This window comes from Aulonocara stuartgranti, assembly GCF_965226115.1.
Source record: "Aulonocara stuartgranti genome assembly, chromosome: 6".
In the NCBI taxonomy this organism is placed as follows: Eukaryota; Metazoa; Chordata; class Actinopteri; order Cichliformes; family Cichlidae; genus Aulonocara; species Aulonocara stuartgranti.
In genome coordinates this window covers 38,478,870-38,498,722 of record NC_138944.1, presented here as the reverse complement: position 1 = coordinate 38,498,722, position 19,853 = coordinate 38,478,870, and the positions used below count along the sequence as shown (strand labels likewise).

Here is a 19,853-nt window from a genome sequence, read left to right as displayed (position 1 = left end):
AGCTAAGAAAAAACCTTAGTCTTTAGACTCATTGAGAAAATCCACCTTTCAATCATCTGTGCAAACTCATCACTGGATGAGTTTGCACTAGGGCTGTGCGATATGACCAAAATCTCATATCCCAATATAAAACATTTCTCATCCTGATAAAGATATATATCACAAAATAGTGGTTTTTGTGTAAATTCTGTGAATCTCAGGCAACTCGACTTGTTTTTAGCTAGGCGTCGTGTACCTGGCATCGAGTGTTTTGACAGATGCATGAAACTATATATTTTTAGATATACGTTGTAACGGCCATCATTTTCTTTGTATTTATTACATAGTGTGTTGCGGGGGAAAACCTGGCGGCTCTTTTTTGCTTCTCATCCATAAACTCTCTCCATACTCTTTCACGTGATTCTTGCATAGGTGGTAGAAGAGGTTTGTTGTGTTTGAGTCTGTGGTGGGGACTGGTTTGCGGCATAATTTGCACAGTACAGTTTTCTGGTCAGACTGTGTCAGACTTTTGCATAACCAAACCATGTCCCCTTGTAGAGCTGGGCGATAGAACGATAACGATATGTATCGCGATATAACTTTTACTCGATAGAGAAATTAAGCTATCGCGATAGACCTCGCCGCTCTTGTCCTCAAAAAAAAAAAAAAAAAAAAAAAGGTCAGCCAATCCAAATTAAGTAGCGCAGAGCCGAACCAATCACAGCCGCAGCGTCACGTCGCGCGACTTGTTACGTACAGCACAAGTGCCAAGCCGCACGTGTGTTTGTTTGGGAAGCAGCCAGCGGGTAATGGAGCCAGCGCGTAATGGAGGAAATGAGTGTGCCGACTAGAAAAATCAACCGAGCGTGACCGAAGAGAAAACAGATGATGGTTCCAATGCCGGAGAGATTGTCGAACGGAAGAGCCATAGAAGTTCCGTAGTGTGAAGGTATTTCGGCTATTTCAAGTCTGACAAAAAACAGAGTAGCGTGCACTGTAAATTGTGCCGAAAGCAAGTCTGGAAATACACTGCGCCACGTTATTGTTTCGGTGAAATTAACTTCTACAATACTGTTAATTCTACTCTCTGCAGTGTTTAAATGCTTACATATACACACAGTTACTGTCCCTCCACACATACGACTCAGTTCTGCTTCTATGCCCCAGCTTTGTTTACGTTTTCCCACCGAGGCTTCTAGACTTCTGATTGGCCAACATTTCTGCACGGTTAGGAATCTAGCGCCACCTGCTGCTTTGGCATGTTCATAGCAGCGTTTTCCTTCATTTCTCCCTTTGTGTGTGGACGGGATTATTTTTTAAAACGAAAACGGAAAATCTCAGTTTTCAAAAATACCCGTGTACGTGTGGACGTAGCCTCAGTCTCTGACTGGAAGCGCTAATTCGTCATTCGGCTTTTGTCAGACTAAAGTAACTGTTAAAACTGTTTGAAAAGCTAAGCTATACAACAAGGAGAGATTGAGAATTTCCTTTTAGTTCTCAGTTTATTTGATATTGACAAAAGTTAGTCAGTTTTGTCTGTTCTTCTGTAAAACAAACTAAGATTTATTTTTAGAATTAATATTTTGTTTCTAAGTGGAATTGACAATTTAGTCTGTTTCGTTTGTTCTATTTTGAAACTTAAACGCTTTAGCGGCTGCCTTTTGTGTAGTTTGCAATATTTGCCTTTATTTATCTGAAAAAGTCTCATGTTCCTTAAGTACATCTACCCTGTTGAACTTATTATGGGAAATAAATATTTAAATAAAAACAAGCTGCTGATTATTTCACATTTTACTTGTGAGCAACGGCACATTTAAATCTTACAAATATAGTTATTTGGCTTATATCGTGATAGATATCGTTATCGCCTGAAATGAAAAAAACATATCGTGATATGAAAAAATCTCATATCGCCCAGCTCTATCCCCTTGTAGGAATAAGGTCCTCGATCGGTTTTGACTGGTCCTTCGGTTTGGAGCTGCCTGGTTCTGCCTCATCTTCACTGGCCATGCTGGTATTCTCTGTGAGTGTAAGCGCCATTTATAGTTCATGTTTTTATTTGAGGTAATTTGTTTGATGCACATTCTGAAATTTGATGTTTGAGGATAATGTATATCATTTCAGTTTATTTTGAAAACTCATCAGGATCTTGAGCTTTATTGTGAAAGGTTTATGTGGAAAATAAACGAGCGGACGGCGGAGCCACACAATGGTTTTACCGTCGCTGTTGCTAACGAACCAACGGCTAAGAAGTTGATTGTCCGTCTGTAGTGTGGTTATTTTAAATATAAGAGAAAGAGAACTTAACATATAATATGAAATGATCAATGTTTTCATATCGATATACTTATTTTGATACATATCGTCATATCAAACAGCCTTAGTCACTTGATAAGGAATCCCTTGTCATCCCCCCAGCCGCTGTTTGTGAGGCCCTGGTTGTGCCTTTATAAAGCTTCACAGGAAAAGCTGTCGATATTTAAGAAATGTTTCTGATCACACTCAACAACACATCAAGGTAGAAAACTGATTTCTACAATCCTCATTTTAATTGCATATTTAAAATATCAAAACAAAGTGTGCATACTTCCTGCTTTCCAGAACGTATGAGACGTACAGGCACAGATGGGCCCACACTAAATACAAATAAATACAGTGCAGGGCACTGGTGTGCGCCCTGGTGCCTGTATTATGTGAAAAAAGGTTAACATTGACTAGTAATGGATCACTTTTATTCAGAGTAGTGAATAAGTATTTAGACTCTTTACATAAATTATAATCCTACAAAACAGTCTTACATTAATTTCATATGAAAATATATTCAAAATAGCAAGTAAAGTAAAACATTCTTTAACATTATGTTCCTTTTCACGATATATTAATTATTCAATGATAAATGCTGATTGGCTAATGTACTTTAATGTTTCATATGACACAATACGGTCATATTAATATGACAGCACTGGTCACAATGATGCAAACGAGCTCCAACATTTAATGTTACACTGATGATCTGACACAACAAATGTTAGCTGAAAAGCATCAGACACAAAGTCTTTTACAATTGTGTCAGCCTCTCACATATGTTCTCAGGCTGATCTGCTTTCTTGCAACTTGTGAAATTTGTAAGAAAGCAAAGTTGGTTGCATTTAATAGACTTACATTTGTTTATATTAGCTAGCTACTGACGGGACTAAAACTAAAAATTAGTCACTTTCGTACTGCCCCTCACTGCAACAATGAGTTTTATGTTAAGAAACTAAGGATATACTGTTTACTTTCACTGTCTGTCTCTTTGGCAGTTGGTGGTTCATTACATTACATTAAATACATAACATTACATCTACGGGTGCAGCTAGTCAAACAATGACACTTGCTGTTTAAGAGATCATATGACTGATGGGGTTTTGCTGACTAAGTGCCTTTTTTTATTTTGTGATTTAGGGCTATATAAATACAACTGAATAGTAGAACAAGACAGAGAAATACTTCTACATCACAGCAGTCTTTTGCCCTCACTATGTCCAAAAGATTAAAGTGTCAGAGGGCTTATGTTAGCAGCTGTGCAGAGATTCTGCACAACTGCTAACATAATATGGATCGCACGAGAGCCCACACAATTTGCAAATCATGTTCAAGATATCAAATCATCCTTTTTGCTGCTGATTCCTAAATCAAATAAGAAAATTACACTGGATCTTGCGGGAAGATTTATTTTTAGAGATTAATAGAAAGATGTGGATGTAATGCATCTGAACGGTTGCTTTGGGGATCCTCATCCTTATGTACAGGTCAAGAGAGGAGTTGACTGTATGTATGTGACAGGGAGAGAAATTTTTAGAGCTGCAATGTCTCTAAAGAGATTTTATTTATTCTCAAGGATCATTAGATTTGATGACTGGGAATCAAGATCGGTTATAAGGCAGGGATAATCTGCACTGTGGGACAACTTCATGACACTAGGCCCACGAATGGTTTAAAGGCAAGGCAAGGCAATTTTATTTGTATAGCACACTTTCAGCACAAGGCAATTCAAGGTGCTTTACATCAGCGGTCCCCAACCCCCGGGCCTCGGACGTTTGGTACCGGCCCGCGAGAGTTGAGGCTCAGATGTGAAATGTATGGTTTTCAGGGTTTTTATCGGTTTTCAGCGTTATTTTGTTATCGTTTTTATCGTTAACTCGGTTTTCCTGAAAATAATGTCGGGCATAAACCGGTCCGTGGCGCAAAAAAGGTTGGGGACCGCTGCTTTACATGATTAAAAATAAAACACTATAAAAGTAAAATACAAGAAAGCATTTACAATAAAACAATAATCAAGACAATAATTTATATGAAAAATTAAAACAAACAAGTAGAGAGCCATAATATGATCAGTTACTCATAAGCAAGTCTAAATAAGTAAGTTTTAATTTTAGACTTAAAAGAGTTCAGTGTCTCTGCAGCTTTGCATTCTCCCGATAATGTGTTCCAGATGTGATGAGCATAGAAACCAAAAGCTGCTTCTCCATGTTTAGTTCTGGTTCTAGGGACGGTCAATAAACGAGAGCTGGAGGACCTAACTGATCTGGATGGTTTGTACCATGATAGCAGATCCCTAATGTACAACCCATTCAAGGATTTATAAACTAATAAAAGCACTTTAAAGTCTATTCTCTGAGCTACAGGGAGCCAGTGTAATGACTTTAGAACTGGAGTAATGTGCTCTATTTGCTTGGTTCTAGTGAGAACACGAGCAGCAGCGTTCTGAATCAGCTGCAGTTGTCTAATTGATTTTTTGGGTAAACCTGTGAAGATACTGTTACAGTAATCAAGGTGGCTAGAGATAAATGCATGGATGAGTTTTTCTAGGTCTCCTTGTGTCATCAGTCCTTTAATCCTAGAAATGTTCCTCAGGTGATAGAAGGCTGACTTTGTTATAACTTTTATGTGGCCATGGAGGTTCAGGTCTGAGTCCATTATTACACCGAAATTTCTGGCCTGGTCGGTAGTTTCTAGTTGGACCAGTTTGAGCTGATTACTGATATTTAATCGATCTTTTTTGGGTCCAAAGATAAGTACTTCAGTTTTGTTATTGTTCAGTTGAAGGAAATTATGAGACATCCAGTTATTAATTTGCTCAATGCATTTATTAAGAGTTTGGATAGGTTCAACATCACCTGGTGACATTGAGATATAAAGTTGAGTATCGTCTGCATAATTGTGGTAGTTAATATTATTGGTGGTTATAATCTGGCTTAATGGGAGTATGTAAATGCTAAATAAGAGGGGCCCTAGGATGGAACCCTGGGGGACCCCGCATGTGATTTCTATATTTTGTGATGAAAATTGGCTAATTGACACATAGAAGTTCCTGTTCTTAAGGTAGGACTTGAACCAGTCGAGTGCTGTACCAGAGAGTCCGGCCCAGCTCTCTAGATGTTCCAGTAATATATCATGATCAACGGTGTCAAACGCCGCACTAAGGTCCAGTAGTACCAATACTGTGGATTTCCCACGGTCATTATTTATACGGATGTCATTAAACACTTTGAGGCTGTCTCGGTGCTGTGGTGCCTATGAAAACCAGACTGATAAATATCAAAGCGGTTGTTCATTGCGAGAAAGCTGTTTAACTGCTGGAAAACAGCTTTTTCAATAATTTTACCGATAAATGGAAGATTAGAGATTGGTCTGTAGTTTTGCATTAATGTGCTGTCTAGGTTCTTTTTCTTTAATATTGGTTTGATAACTGCTGATTTTAAGGCTTTGGGAAAGACACCTGATAGGAGGGATGCGTTAACTATTTGGATCAGATCCTCCCTGATGGCTGGGAGGACCTTTTTAAGAAAACCTGTCAGTAATATATCCAAGCAGCAGGTGGCAGAGCTTAGATTCTCAATAATTTTATCGAGGCTTGATTGATTTATTGTTTGAAAGGGAGTCATTTTCTCTGCATAAGTGCTAATTGGGCTTAACGTCGGTATTGGGGTTGAAACTAATGTTCCAACTGATCTTCTGATTTTCAAGATCTTTTCAATAAAGAAGCTGGCAAATTCATTGCAGGCCCTGGTGGAGCTTAGTTCAGGGGCTTTTGCCACTGGAGGAGTAGTTAATCTTTCCACTGTAGCAAATAATGTCCTAGCATTATTGTTGTTTCTATGAATACTCTCAGAGAAAAATGACTCCCTTGCATCCTTCAGGGCTAGTTGATACTTATTCAGCCTCTCTTTATATATCTCGCAGTGAACCTGGAGTCGAGTTTTCCGCCCCTGACCCTTCAAGGCAGTATATGGCTGCATGTGATCTTACTGTATTTTAATGTATGGAACAGAACATTTATACACATAAGCCAGATGGAGGAGCTGCTGAAAGAAACTAGGGGGACAGTTTTTCACATCATACAACCTCGGATAGTAGCTTCTCAAAACAAAGCTGACAATGGTTGGAACGCATATTAATGCTAATGAGGACATTGTCTCAATTCCTTTTCTCCAAGATAAAAATCCACTATACTGAAAGCTTAAAATAAAATATAACCTTATGACAAATCACGAACCATACATCTGTTGCTAATTGTGTTCCAGTAAAGACTGATTGCAATCATTAAACATGCTTTTTTCTGTTTAAAAATGAGATACAGACATAATATGTTAATGGTTTATGAAGGGAAATTTTATTTCAGACTTGTTACTAAAACCCCAAATATGTTCAGAAGAATACCAGAAGGTCCCAAAAATGAAGACCATACACGGGTTAATCTGGAGAATTTCTGCATTTTAGGAAATTTAAAAAGGGTGAGCATGTTCAATAGTTATTTCTGTTAGATATTTTATGATTGATGAGACCCATGTGGGCCACTCAAGTCGTCCCATGATCACCATCACATTTCTATAAAAGTAATCACAGTATACTGATTAACTATATATTACTACTATCACGGCTAAAGTACTGATATTTCACTACCCTTATCATGTAACCAGCAGGCCACCTCCAGTCAACTAACTGCACCCCATGTTAGCCCTGATGCTGTGCTGTAGTGATGTGTTTGAAGTGCACAGGATACAGCACTTTATGAATGTGTGGTTGGGCTGATGCAGCTTGAGCAAGTATATAAGTGCTCTATCAATTCCAGTCTATTAGGGTACAAATCTCGGTGGGACCTTGTCCTTTTTGTTCTTTAATGTGTGCTTTTCTCTTGTTTTGCATACATTTCTCCAGGGGTCCGTTCTTCGTACGTCGCTCACTACATCCAAGATCAAATGACACATCCAAGACCAAACCATCGCCCTAACCGTGAGCTCGCTAATCCGGTTCCCCGAACACACCTGCTGTTGACGATTAGTACAGCTGGACGCAGTAATGTGACATCACTGGGTGTTGTAAAAGGGGCTACGCATCGATAGTAGAAACATTGATCGGCAACCCTCTGATTGGTCGGCGAAAATGTCGACGGAGTGCGCTCGGCTCGGTATTTTTCGGCAGCAGAGCAAGAACTCTTGAGTGAGGGATTTCAGGAGTTTCAGAGTTTAATCAGAACGCAAGGGAACACTGCAAAGGCTGCAAAAGCAAGGAGAGAGGGCTGGCAGAAAGTTGCTGACAAATTAAACTTGTAAATAATTTAATAATAACAATAATAATGGAGTGGATTGATATAGCGCTTTTCAAGGCACCCAAAGCGCTTTACAATACCACTATTCAGTCACTCTCACATTCACACACTGGTGGAGGCAGCTACAGTTGTCGCCACAGCTGCCCTGGGGCAGACTGACAGAAGCCAGGCTGCCATATCGCGCCATCGGCCCGTAGGCGGTAGGGTAGATTTATTATATTACACTATATTATCCAATATTATATTACATTATATTATAATATGTTATATTATATCCCCTTTCACATTAGAGCCACAACAGGACCCACTAGAACATGGGAACAAGTAAAAGTGAAATATAAGAATATTCTACAGAATGGTAATATTTATCACTTATATTGCTTTTCGTCTCTTGGAAAGAGACCCTGGAATAATCTGTTTGTTTATAACAGCAACCAAGAAAAGGGCAGAGCAAAAAAAAAGACAGGTGGTGGTCCTGCACCCCCTCGTCAACAAGTTGGTTAAGTAAATAATACCCTCACGGGAAAATCGATATCTCTCTATGAGCACAGTCGCGCTGAGCTAAAGGATCCTGTCTGTCCCGCAATATACGCTGAATTCTGAAAACTCTCCTTATCAATCTTGCACCTTCCGCAATGGGTGGCTCGCGTATACGGACAGGACATGGCTGCGACAGACTTCCCAAATCCACCTTCGCTTTTATAGCCGTGGTCTCTCATCTTGATTACACAAAGTAATTTGCAATTGCTACTCTGAAATATGAATTACATCTGTAATAATCACATACATGTGATAGAATGTTAGTAGTACATTTCCCTTTTTTAGGAAATGACCTGTATGTATCTGTGTGACATCAATAAAAGGATCAAGTGCTGCATTATCTTTAGTTACATTGATGTTATTTATTTATGGTGAAACAGTGGTGGAATATCGCTGTTGCTTTCGTATAAATGAAGCGGACATACCTGCGTGGCCGCGATCTAATCCTGTTTACATAAAGTAAACCTGCTCCCGAGCAGGTTTACGCTTACGGCTCTGTTGCTATGACAGCAAGTCCCGGATGAGCTTCGGGGAACCGAACGATCCAAGATCAGGCGAAATCGTCAACAATCAAATCCAGCTAACCTACTTAGCGAGGTACGAAGAACGGGCCCCTGGTTGCTGCTTATTCCTACTGTCTACTATTTATGTTTTATCCTGGCAAAGTTACTGTGGAGCACCCAATTTCATACAATGCCAATAAAGGGCTATTCAATTCAATTCAATTAAGCAGGTGACATCAAAAGTCTGCTAAATTCAAAGAAGTGAATCTTTTCACTTCTTTTTTATTCAAAATAAAAAGCTGGTTTTATGGTCCTGCAAATGTGTCCGACTGCATACATTTTTCAGTTGGACAGAGCAGGAAGAGGGGTTTTTAGAAGCTCCTGGGCAGTCTCCAAGATCCTGGCTGTGCACAGCTGGAAGCAGATGATGTAAGCAACTCCCAAAACTTATTTGGTTGACAAGTGGGCAGGTATAGAGCAGGGATAGCGGGTTTAACCGATAATAAGAGAACCATGAAAAACAAACAAACAAAAAACTTCATAGAATTTTAAAAAAGAAAAAAAAAAAATCTAACTAAACATGAAAAGCACAGACAGTGGCCGTTTTCCATGGTTTTTAAACACTCATCAGCTCTTTCTATGTTGTGAGTCACAAACCAACAACACATACTTTATATACTGCCTCCATCTGACAACAGAGCTCTCCTCAGGCAGAGACGGTCAGGCCCTTGATTGGACCCAACAGGCCTAGTGGTCAGATCAGATTTTTTTGGCTGTTCGCATTAATCTTTAAATGTGGCCATTAGTCTGGCCATTATCAGATTCTAGTATAAACCAGTATTGGCCCTGTCATCACCTACAAAAGAACAAAGGTATCACACGAGATTCCCAAAAGAGTCCCAAAGATAGCTCCAATAACAAGGTGTCCAGAGCTCTTATAGTGTGGGGGACATTTTTTTTCCCCCAATCCACTTGTCCCTTTAAACATCCTCTTTATCAAAAAAGTTCTTGCAAGTTATCAGCTTTGTCTAGGTATTTTCATCATGTCAGACATGTTCATTTGACACGTACATTAGTTTGTCACCTCTTTCTGTAGGTTGGAATTGGTCGAGGAGCAGCTCACCTCACTCTCTCTCTCGTCATCGTCATGTATTACAGTGCAGCGATGAGTCTTTAAGGACTGTGACCGAGTGAACAGTCTCTTGCAATGTGAACACCAATATGGTTTCTCTCCAGTGTGAACACGTAAGTGGCGGTTGTAACTGTATGAGCTATTGAAACATTTCCCACACTGGTCACAGCTGAATGGCTGCTCTCCAGTGTGGATGCGGAGGTGGCGAATATAATTGCTTAGACGACCAAAACTCTTTCCGCATTCTTTACAATTATAGGGTTTCTCTCCCGTATGAGTGTGAATATGTTGCTTGTATGTTTTTGAAATAGAGAAGCTTTTCTTGCATAATTCACACTGGAATGGTTTCTCTCCCGTGTGTATGCGTAAATGTGATTTATAATTACCCAGCTGAGAAAAACTCCTGCCACACTGGTCACAGCAGTATGGCTTCTCACCTGTGTGGACACGCTGGTGTATCTTGTAACTACTTAAGTCACTGAAGCTCTTTTCACATTGGCCACACTCATATGGTTTCTCTCCGGTATGGTTCCGCAGATGAAGACTGAAATGGCCTGACTGAGTGAAACTTTTTCCACAAAAATCACACTGGTAAGGTTTCTCTCCACTGTGGCTCAGCTGGTGCCGCTTGTATGAGCTTAAAAAGCTAAAACTCTTGGGACACTTGTCACAGCAGTATGGCTTTTCTTTAGTATGGACACGCATGTGTATTTTGTAAATACTTAAGTAACTGAAACTCTTTTCACACTGCTCACACTGATACGGTCCAGTGTGATCGCGAAGGTGTTTTCTGTAGGAACTCTGGTCACTGAAATCTCTCCCACACTTGTTGCAGCAGTATGAGGTGTCTTCAGGGTGAGTATACAGGTGTATCTTGTAAGCATTTAACTGGCTGAAACTGCTGCCACACTGTTCACAGTGGTATAGTTCCTCTGATGTGTGACTCAGTTCGTGTCTTCTTAGACTACAGATCCGAGTGAAACATTTCCCACAGGTCAGACACTGGTGAGGTCTGCTTCTGTCTGGATCTGACGGTTTCAGCTAAGTGGGGAAAAAAGACAAATTAAGGTCAGCTGAGAACTTGCTCAAATAGTCCCTGTATATCATGGAGTGTTAACATATAAAAGATGCAGTTTTTTGAGGTTTGTTAGATACAGCTCAGATTGTAATTTTAGGGAAAGTTACATAGGTTTTTGTGCTTAAATACGCTACTGCTTATTCTGAGATACAGTATGAGATTTGCTATTGCAGTGCTTAAACAATTATTAAAATGGAGGAAACACAAAACCTCTGTCCTGTCCATTGTGCATGCCACCTCTAACCCAAAGTCAGGTAGAACAGACCAGATGGGGGTGAGGGGTAAGAGGGGAGAGCAAAGAGCCAGGACACAATCAATCAATCCATACATCCATCCACTCAGAGAGAAATTAGCCACACCTCTGGCCAGTTTAGACTCACTAGTTAACCTAACAACATACATGAATGCGAGAAGAACCTGAAGTACCCAGAGAGAACCTACATTGAGGAGCCCATAGCAATTATTAAGAGTTAATAAATAACTTAAAAACATATTTGAGAATTGTTAACAGCACTTAATAATTTATAAAACAATATAGAACTTTAAGTAATTTATATTTCATCATTAACTACAAGCTTGGCCTGGAATCATGAGGTTGATATTCACAGGTGGGCAGACTTGAGCAGATAAGGTAAAGCATGTACTGGAGCCTGCAACAGGACCTGTGCTCGTAGGAAGTGGAGATAGGAGTGATTGAAATAATGCTGACTAATGGACCAATCAGAAAAATAATTAGCTGATTTGTCAACCCTCTCGTGAGGGTTTTTAAATCGGCTTTCCCACTCACTCCAAAAGGTCCTTGATTCTATGGCTCTGTAAAATCCCACTCTGTTTCCTTCGCTCTGCTCCATGATTTACCTCTGACCTCTGAGCATTGAAGGCCAAAACTCGGGAACTAGAGCATAATGCAGAAATCTGTGAACTCCAGTATAAAGATTCCATTAACCAGGCCAAACAAACCTTTTATTGTATTATCAGTTCAATTCAATTCAATTTTATTTATATAGCACCAAATCACAACAACAGTCGCCTCAAGGTGCTTTATATTGTACAGTAGATTCTACAATAATAAATACAGAGAAAAACCCAACAATCATATGACCCCCTATGAGCAAGCACTTTGGCGACAGTGGGAAGGAAAAACTCCCTTTTAACAGGAAGAAACCTCCAGCAGAACCAGGCTCAGGGAGGGGCGGGGCCATCTGCTGGGGTGACAGAAGGAAGACAGGATAAGGCATGAGGATAAGGCAGTTCTTATGAGGGTAACACCAGGATCCTGTTTTTGCTTTTCTACAAACTTCTTCAACCCCTCTGACGCTTTACCACCACACTTTTATTCATCTGAAACCTGTAAGTCCTTGATGCTGTTCTTCACTACGAAAATTAACAACATTCACCACCAACTCAGTTCAAATGTTGTGTCTAACCCCACTTCAGAAGGTTTTCTCCATTTTGAGCCTTTTTCCACCTTTCATGTTCCTGATATATGTGATATTTCTGAGTTTATATGTAAATCAAAGCGGGCTACATATCATCTTAATCCTATGCCTACAGGACTTATGAAATCCTGCCTCTCTTCCTTACTCCCACTCATCTCTGCTATCATTCACTCACCACCGGTATCGTTCCCTCCTTATTCAAGATTGCTTCAGTCACTCATATACTGAAAAAAAACCTTCTTTGGAGCCTGACAACTTTAACATCCTCTGACCAATTTCTAATCTACCCATCATTTCTAAAATACTTGGGAAAAAAAAAATAGTCATAGCTCAGCTTCATTCACACTTGGTTAATAATAACATCTACGACAGAATTCAATTTGGCTTTCGCTCATGTCACAAACTGCTTTATTTAAAGTTACTGATAATATTTTACTCAGAGCTGACTCTGGTCTTCTGAACATTCTCATCCTTTTGGATCCGAGTTCAACCTTCAACGCCATCTCTCACTCAGTCCTTCTAGCTGAACCCTGGTTCAGCTTTGATTTTCTTAAGCTCAATGAGGATAAAACTGAAATCCTTCTTATAGGCAATAAATCCAACCTACTCAAGGCAAATCATTTCACCCTCACTACTGATAACTCCATAGTTCTCCCATTAGAGCCTTGGTGTCATTCTAGACAGCTCACTATCCTACAAATCTCATATCAATCTACGGAACGTTAACCGATTACTAGGGATGGGTACCGGTATCGGTTCTGACATAAACGGTAGTAACCAGACCGAAAAGCAGCGCACATTTCGGTGCTTTTTTTTCCCTGAGATGTCACACACTTTGGATTCTAGCCAATCATTTTACCTTTTCGAGGATAGTAGGCGGGCCCAGTTACGTACGTTCTTTTAGAGCAGAGCTACAGATTAAAAATGCCCAAGGCGAAGCGGTCAAATTCTGGCTGTACTTCACAGCAAAAGATGCAAACTCAGCAGCCTGTAACAAGTGCTTTAAGGTGATACTGTGCATAGGAGGTAACTCCTCGAATCTGATGAAACACCTGGCGACGTATAGCATTTTGTTAAAAGCCGAGAAATGCGCCGTATTTCATAGCTTGCTGCGAGACCTCACACCGAGCACATCTACTGCAGGTGGGTTGTCTGTTATCGGGCCCGGAGTTAGCAACATCCCCCAAAAACCCAAAGAGGAGAGTCCTGGCCCCTAGCCCTGCCAGTGTAGCAGAAATGATGACGGATGATGATGCAGCAGCAGCCGTTCTTCTCTGCGTGAGTAGCTAATTTACGTTGAGTAGGCTAACCACGTTATTACATTAATGCATGTAAGGTGAACTAGCAAACATCATCATAGCTACATGCGGCTGTCCTCTTGTTTGATGGAAGACGCTCCTTTCACCCTGGCCAAAAAGGCTAAAATGACCAAAGAAAAAGTGGAAAACAGCTAAACATGAGAGGTTTTTGGACAAAGTTTGTGTTTTTTTTTCCATTGTTTAAGCACTGCTTCCAGCCAACAGTGATACCATAAATCCCCTATAGCTGCAGAAAAGGCACACATTGTTATATTTTTACAAAAAAAAAAAAACACCAAAAAACCCCCCAGCTAAACATGAGAGGTTTTTGGACAAAGTGTGTGTTCTCCATTCTTTAAGCACCGGCACCGTTTCAAAAGTACCGGTTTGGTACTGGTATCGGATAAAACCTAAACGATACCCATCCCTACCGATTACGTCCATCTCTTTCCACCTAGTCTGCGTCCATTCTTGTTCATAGTCATGTTACCTCCCACATTGACTATTGTAATTCTCTCTTGCATGGTCTCCCCCCAAAAATCCCTCCATAAGCTTCAACTGGTTCAAAACTCCACTGCCCACATTATTACCAGAATCCCCTCATACCAGCACATCACCCCTATCCTTCAGGAACTTCACAGCCTACATGTGAAATTCCAAATAGTGTACAAGCTTCTTCTGCTCATCTTCAGGGCCCTTCATAACCTGCTCCTCCTTCCTTTTTTTATTGGTCTTTGTTTTGTCATTTTTTAATATGCGTTTTATTCTATTGCTAGGCATTCTTGGGTGTCTTCAAAGGCACTTTTAAATAAAATGTATTATTACTATTATTATCACTGATCAAAAGGCGTTTCAGTGCATTATTGAACACCTACTGTAAAGAGTACCCTGCACAGCAGATAAACACCCACCCATATTTGTCCTGCAGGATGTTTGCAGCCAGCACTACATTGGAGCCATTGTCACAGACGCAACTTTGCTTGGTGGAATCTCAAACTTGTCTACAGTATGCTCAATCCAAGGAACAATGTTTGGCCCAGTGTGCAATTCATCAAGTTGCATGTTTATGAGGCAGAAGCTAATGTTATCACTTAGTGACTGATTTAAGAGTGTTTGATTCAAGAGCACCTTTAAGCTTACAAAGAGCAGTTTCATACTTCCCCTCCATTAGCCTTGTAAAATAAATTCTGGAAAGCTGTGTAAGCTGTAACCTGAATGATATGTGCCGATTATCATTTTTTAACTATGGATATTGGTCTCATGTTGTTGCCATGACAGAGAATCCTCTCTGTTAAGATGTCAACCATTTGCTGGTTGCGTGAGCCTGTCCTTCAGCGCAAAAATCATCTAGACACCCTTCGCTTATTACTATCAAAACAGAAAACAAACAAACAAAAACCAACAAAGCTGTTACTAATCTAGTAAGGCACTAAATTAAGTGCCTTGAGGCAACTGTTGTTGGGATATGGTGCCATCTAAATAAAATGGAATTGAATTAGTTATCAAAAACTGATGTCAAATAATGTTAAAGTTAATGCAAAAAAACAAACCAAAAAAGCCAAACCACACACACACACACAAAAAAACAACCCCAAAACAAGAACAACAACCACATCAAGGAAACAGCAACTCCAGGTCACTGGTTTACTATCGCAGTTCACCTGTTAGTTAACATAACTGAACTGGTGTTCACTTGGCAAGCAATTAGCTTGTTTCCAACAGGTAAACGAAGATACATTAACAGTAGGGATGGGTATTGATAAGATTTTCACGATTCCGATTCCATTTTCAATTCTGTTAAACGATTCGATTCTTTATCGATTCCGTTATCGATTCTTTTTAAAAAAGGAGAACACTAAGGTCGATTAGCTTAGAACTTTGTTTTATATCTTCTCTTTGAACAAGATAGAAATTTAGGAGTAACACGGCCTTACAAACCCAACAGTGAGATCTTAAGAGATCCAGCCTATGGCTCTTCAATGGGTGTCACAGGGTCCCCAGGGGAAAAAAACAAAAAACAAACTGTAAATGTAAACTATTAAAAAAATAAATATTCTTCTGGAGCAATAACAAAGTATAACATAAATTATTCTGTAGCAATTACACAAGAATATCCAGTAATGTCCCTGCCTACAATTAAACACATTCACTTACCGAAAATCATCTGCTGTGGCAAATGGATGCAAGCCTTTTACCCCAAACTTAGTCACTGCTCGGTGACATTCGTCTATCCTGGCCTGAAAGGAGACGCTACCTGTAGACTGCAGCGAGAACTGCCAGCGAGCGCCAGCCAAACTCTGTCTGTCTCTCTCATCATGGTCACCTAAATGCAGCGCACAGTAATGGCAGGTTTTGTAATAAGGCAGCTAACATAATATGCATTGTTAGTTGATTATTTACCTGCCGCATTAACGGGAGAGGACGTGCAAACGTTACCGCCGCTGCTGGGTTGAGATTCACGAGTCCGGAGCGGATTTAAAAACACGACATTCATTTAAGGTCATCGCGTGTTTTGTGAACAAATGCTTTTGCATATTCGTAGTGTTTCCTCCCTTAAATGAAATATCTACTTTGCAAGTTGACCTGTTGTCATCCGTTCTCGTGAAGTATGACCAAACTTTTGAGCGTTTGAGCCGCTTAGGCGCCGTGTTCGTTGCCAGGTAAATGACGCTCCGCAATGTGGTGACGTCATGCGGGGCAACTGGAATCGATAAGGGAATCGTTTGCAAAAATGGCAAACAATTCCAAGGAATTGAAACAGTGGGAACCGGCTCTCAACAAGAACCGGTTTTCGATACCCATCCCTAATTAACAAGGTGTCAAACTGACGCTAAATTGAAACAAACTTAATTCTCTAAAACTCTAGCGTTGACATGACGGCTCCAGAGTTGCTTAATGCTCATGCACTGCAGTCGCGCTACCATGCAAGGAACGCTCTGCTTTGCACAGTTTGCATTCAACTTTGTTTTTTGTGAAATGCTCCCACACTATTGAAAGTCTCTTTGAAACATCCACTATGTGACGTGTCAACATTAAAAATTGATCATTGCAGTAAAACATCATCAGAATGGTTCTACAGACATTGCAAACACTAATTACATTGTACAATGCCAAGAAAAACTCTACAGCAGGGTTAGACAATCATCAGATATGATGAGCCATACACACGAATCTGCACTATGTGATGCTCATTCTTATTTTTGTTGCCCATGTATCCTGAAACATGTTGGTTTCTTTTTGAGCTCACCTCTTCTGAACAACTCATTTTCCCTGCTCACTGGTAAAAGATTACGAACTTTTCCTGCTTCTTCTCAGCTGTGCTGCATCTAAAAATCACAAAAAGAAGATTATTTATCACTCAAACACAGGCATATGACATAACATTAAAATAGACATTTAATTCCACTATGCTGAACTTGAAATTGCTCTAAAGCAATTAGCCACATTCCACATGCTACTTATTTTCAACAATTCTTTTATTAGTGGAGATGAGACACTATTTCATCAAAGCCTTTTTGTCATTTCAAAAATACTCAAATTTTTGTAAATTTTGATTCAAATTTGCTGAGGACACGCTTGAAATTGAATTGGTGTTCATCAGATGCAGGTATGATCAATGAGAGCAATGCCTGAACCACAGGCAGATGGATGACAACGCATACGTCTCTTCCACCCTGTTGTTTGGGCCAACAGGGACAGCTTTCTGTGAGTGGTGGGCAGAAGGGAGGGGGGCTTGCTATTCTTTTTAACACTGAACTGTGCACTGCTGGAATTTACCCAACAGTGGGGGTAGGGGCTGGACAGGTTGTCAGTCTGTCATAGGACCAACACATAGAGACAGACAACCGGAGAGTGCCCAGAAAGAACCCACACAAACACAGGGAGAACATGCAAACAGAAAGGACCCAGCTGGTTGATAGAATCAACAGTGCTAATCACTGCGCCACCCACAGCCGCATGTGACATTATTCACTTTGCCACAGCCCGGTTATGGACTCAGCACCTAAGTGCCTTCATTGCTTTGATTTCAACTGTCTCAACTTGGACGCTACACTGCAACCTTTACAGTTTATGGTCTGATCCAGGAGATCATTTTATCTATCTTGGACTTCCCCAAAACATTTTCAGAACCTGGCTTTAAACCAGAATGAGTGGTCAGAACTCATTCTGATTTTATTTGTGTTATTTTATTATAACACAAATATACACGATATAATTTAGTCTTATTTGTGTTGTTACTCAGGTTCTCTCATTTTATGTGCCCTTTCTTAAATTCTGTCATCTTTTCCTGTGTTTTTATGTCAGTTGATTCTTTGACATAAATTTGACTTTGACCTACAGTATGCTAATGCTATGGATGCATACAATCTGACCCTGGGGTCACGGGTATAAACAGACTCAAACTCATCCACAAGGCTGGTTATGCTGTAGGGAAGGAGCTGAATAACTCTCCACCACCTCCACTACATTAACTGTACACCTTTAATACGTTCAAAATGTAAACTTCAAAACTTGCATTTGTTTTTTGGTTTGTTTTTTTACAAAATATATACAAATTTGTGTATATGTCTAGATGACCACTAAGTGATTAAAACCATTTAACACATCAGGTTTGAACTATGTCATCCATCATAAAAAAGTTTGAATGAAGACATATTTTCAAAAAATATAAACATATAAACAGCCATGAATCATTTTATTTGAATAAACTAATACTACTGATTGGTGGGAATGAGACTTAAAAAAATCATACAAATTAGGACCCGATTCAAGTGAAAAACTTCTCCACTGGGAAATACAAGAACGATCAGTCACCCAATCAGACATGGTGTGTTCCAGTAATGCTATATGGTGATGATAAATAAATACCCAATAAAACAAATTTTGCACATACCTCTGTTTTTCCTTGCCGGTGCAGTCCGAGGCCTGCAGAGACAACCTGAGCTCAGAGCGCTCGGAGCTCCGCGCAGAAGATCACTGTGCAGATCCCCTCCCTACTAGGAGTCAGTAATCGCCCAGATTTAGCCTAGCACACCGTTCATTCGGTATAACGCAGATCCTTTCAGGCCCTCATCTGTCTGCTAACGTCGAAACGCAATTGCCACCATCTTTAACAGTGACGTCAGCTTCTTCATCTCTCCGTTTGTGGGAGCTGTGACGTATTAGAGCAGCGCTACTGCCCCCTTGTGCGGGCCCCTGGTTTTCAAAATCTATTTTTTTTTTTTTAAAGTTGAAAACCTTTTTTTTTTTTCAATTTTGAATTCGAAAATGGTTTTTCAAATGAGGATTTCTTTTTTGTGAAACTCTTTTCTTTAAGTATTTATTAATGGAATGACAATTCATTTTTAAAATATTGATTTAAAAATAGTGTTTTTATTTTAAATTTAATTATTAAACAATAAATTACTTTAGTAATGTTTGAACAAATGAAATAATAAAAATGCAATTTACTAATGCATATTTGATTGATTGATTCATTCATTATTTAAGCACAGAATTGATTATTCCAAACCGTGTGGCTCTTGTAGTCCTACATACCTGTCATATTCTTAGGATTCAGCTGTTTATAATACTTTTAACTTTGGATTTGTAATCAAGAGATTTCAATGACTTTTTAGCCAATACATCTACCTCATTTTTCCAGACCAGCATCTGCTTGAACCCAAAGAAATCCAACATTTATGCCACCATTGCACAATCTTGACCATTGTTCACCTGTCCTTATTGCAGTCTGCAAGTTTCATTAGCGCTGATAAACTGTCAGATGCAATAACTATAGCTTTCTGAATATTTATGCCCACTGCAAACCTAGCATTATGGCTTCCAGCTCTACTGTGTTAAGATTGATTAAATGTCTCTTTTTAATAATTACTCTAAGTTGAGGAATGAAGACCGCAGCACCGGTCTTTTGATCCATCTGTAAATATTAGGACTTCATGTGTATATTGTTTCTCCAAGTAAATCTGTGCTATATACTGAACAAGTGTATGACTGGACTTTCCGTTATTGCCTTTTGAATGTATAAGTCGCTATATAAGTTGCTTTTACTGTGCTCATAGCACTCTTGCGTGAGCTTATCTCTTCTACTTTGGAAGGACATTTCTCCCATTTCCACCTGCATGGCTGTTACTGGAGATTTAAATGCATCACTGCAAATTCTGAGGGCTTGGCTTATTCTGCATCCAGAAATTCACCCCCCCCCCAAGTCCAACCTGTTAAACATGTTAGTCTGAGCCTTCCTGATCTCTGACTGCAGGCATAGCAGAGCATCCATTGCATTTTTACCTCTACTG

General features: G+C 39.7%; 1 protein-coding gene across 1 annotated transcript; it reads right to left on the bottom strand.

Moving 5' to 3' along the window:
• Nucleotides 1-2,492: 2,492 nt before the first annotated feature.
• Nucleotides 2,493-18,729, bottom strand: LOC309708444 (uncharacterized protein). The gene is made up of 3 exons (XM_082536500.1): nucleotides 18,455-18,729; nucleotides 16,808-16,886; nucleotides 2,493-10,786 (listed from the first exon to the last, which is right to left on the bottom strand). Exons 2-3 carry the CDS (start codon nucleotides 16,823-16,825, stop codon nucleotides 9,686-9,688), a joined length of 1,119 nt encoding a protein of 372 aa, XP_082392626.1. The 5' UTR covers nucleotides 16,826-16,886; nucleotides 18,455-18,729; the 3' UTR covers nucleotides 2,493-9,685.
• Between the last annotated feature and the right edge of the window lie 1,124 nt (nucleotides 18,730-19,853).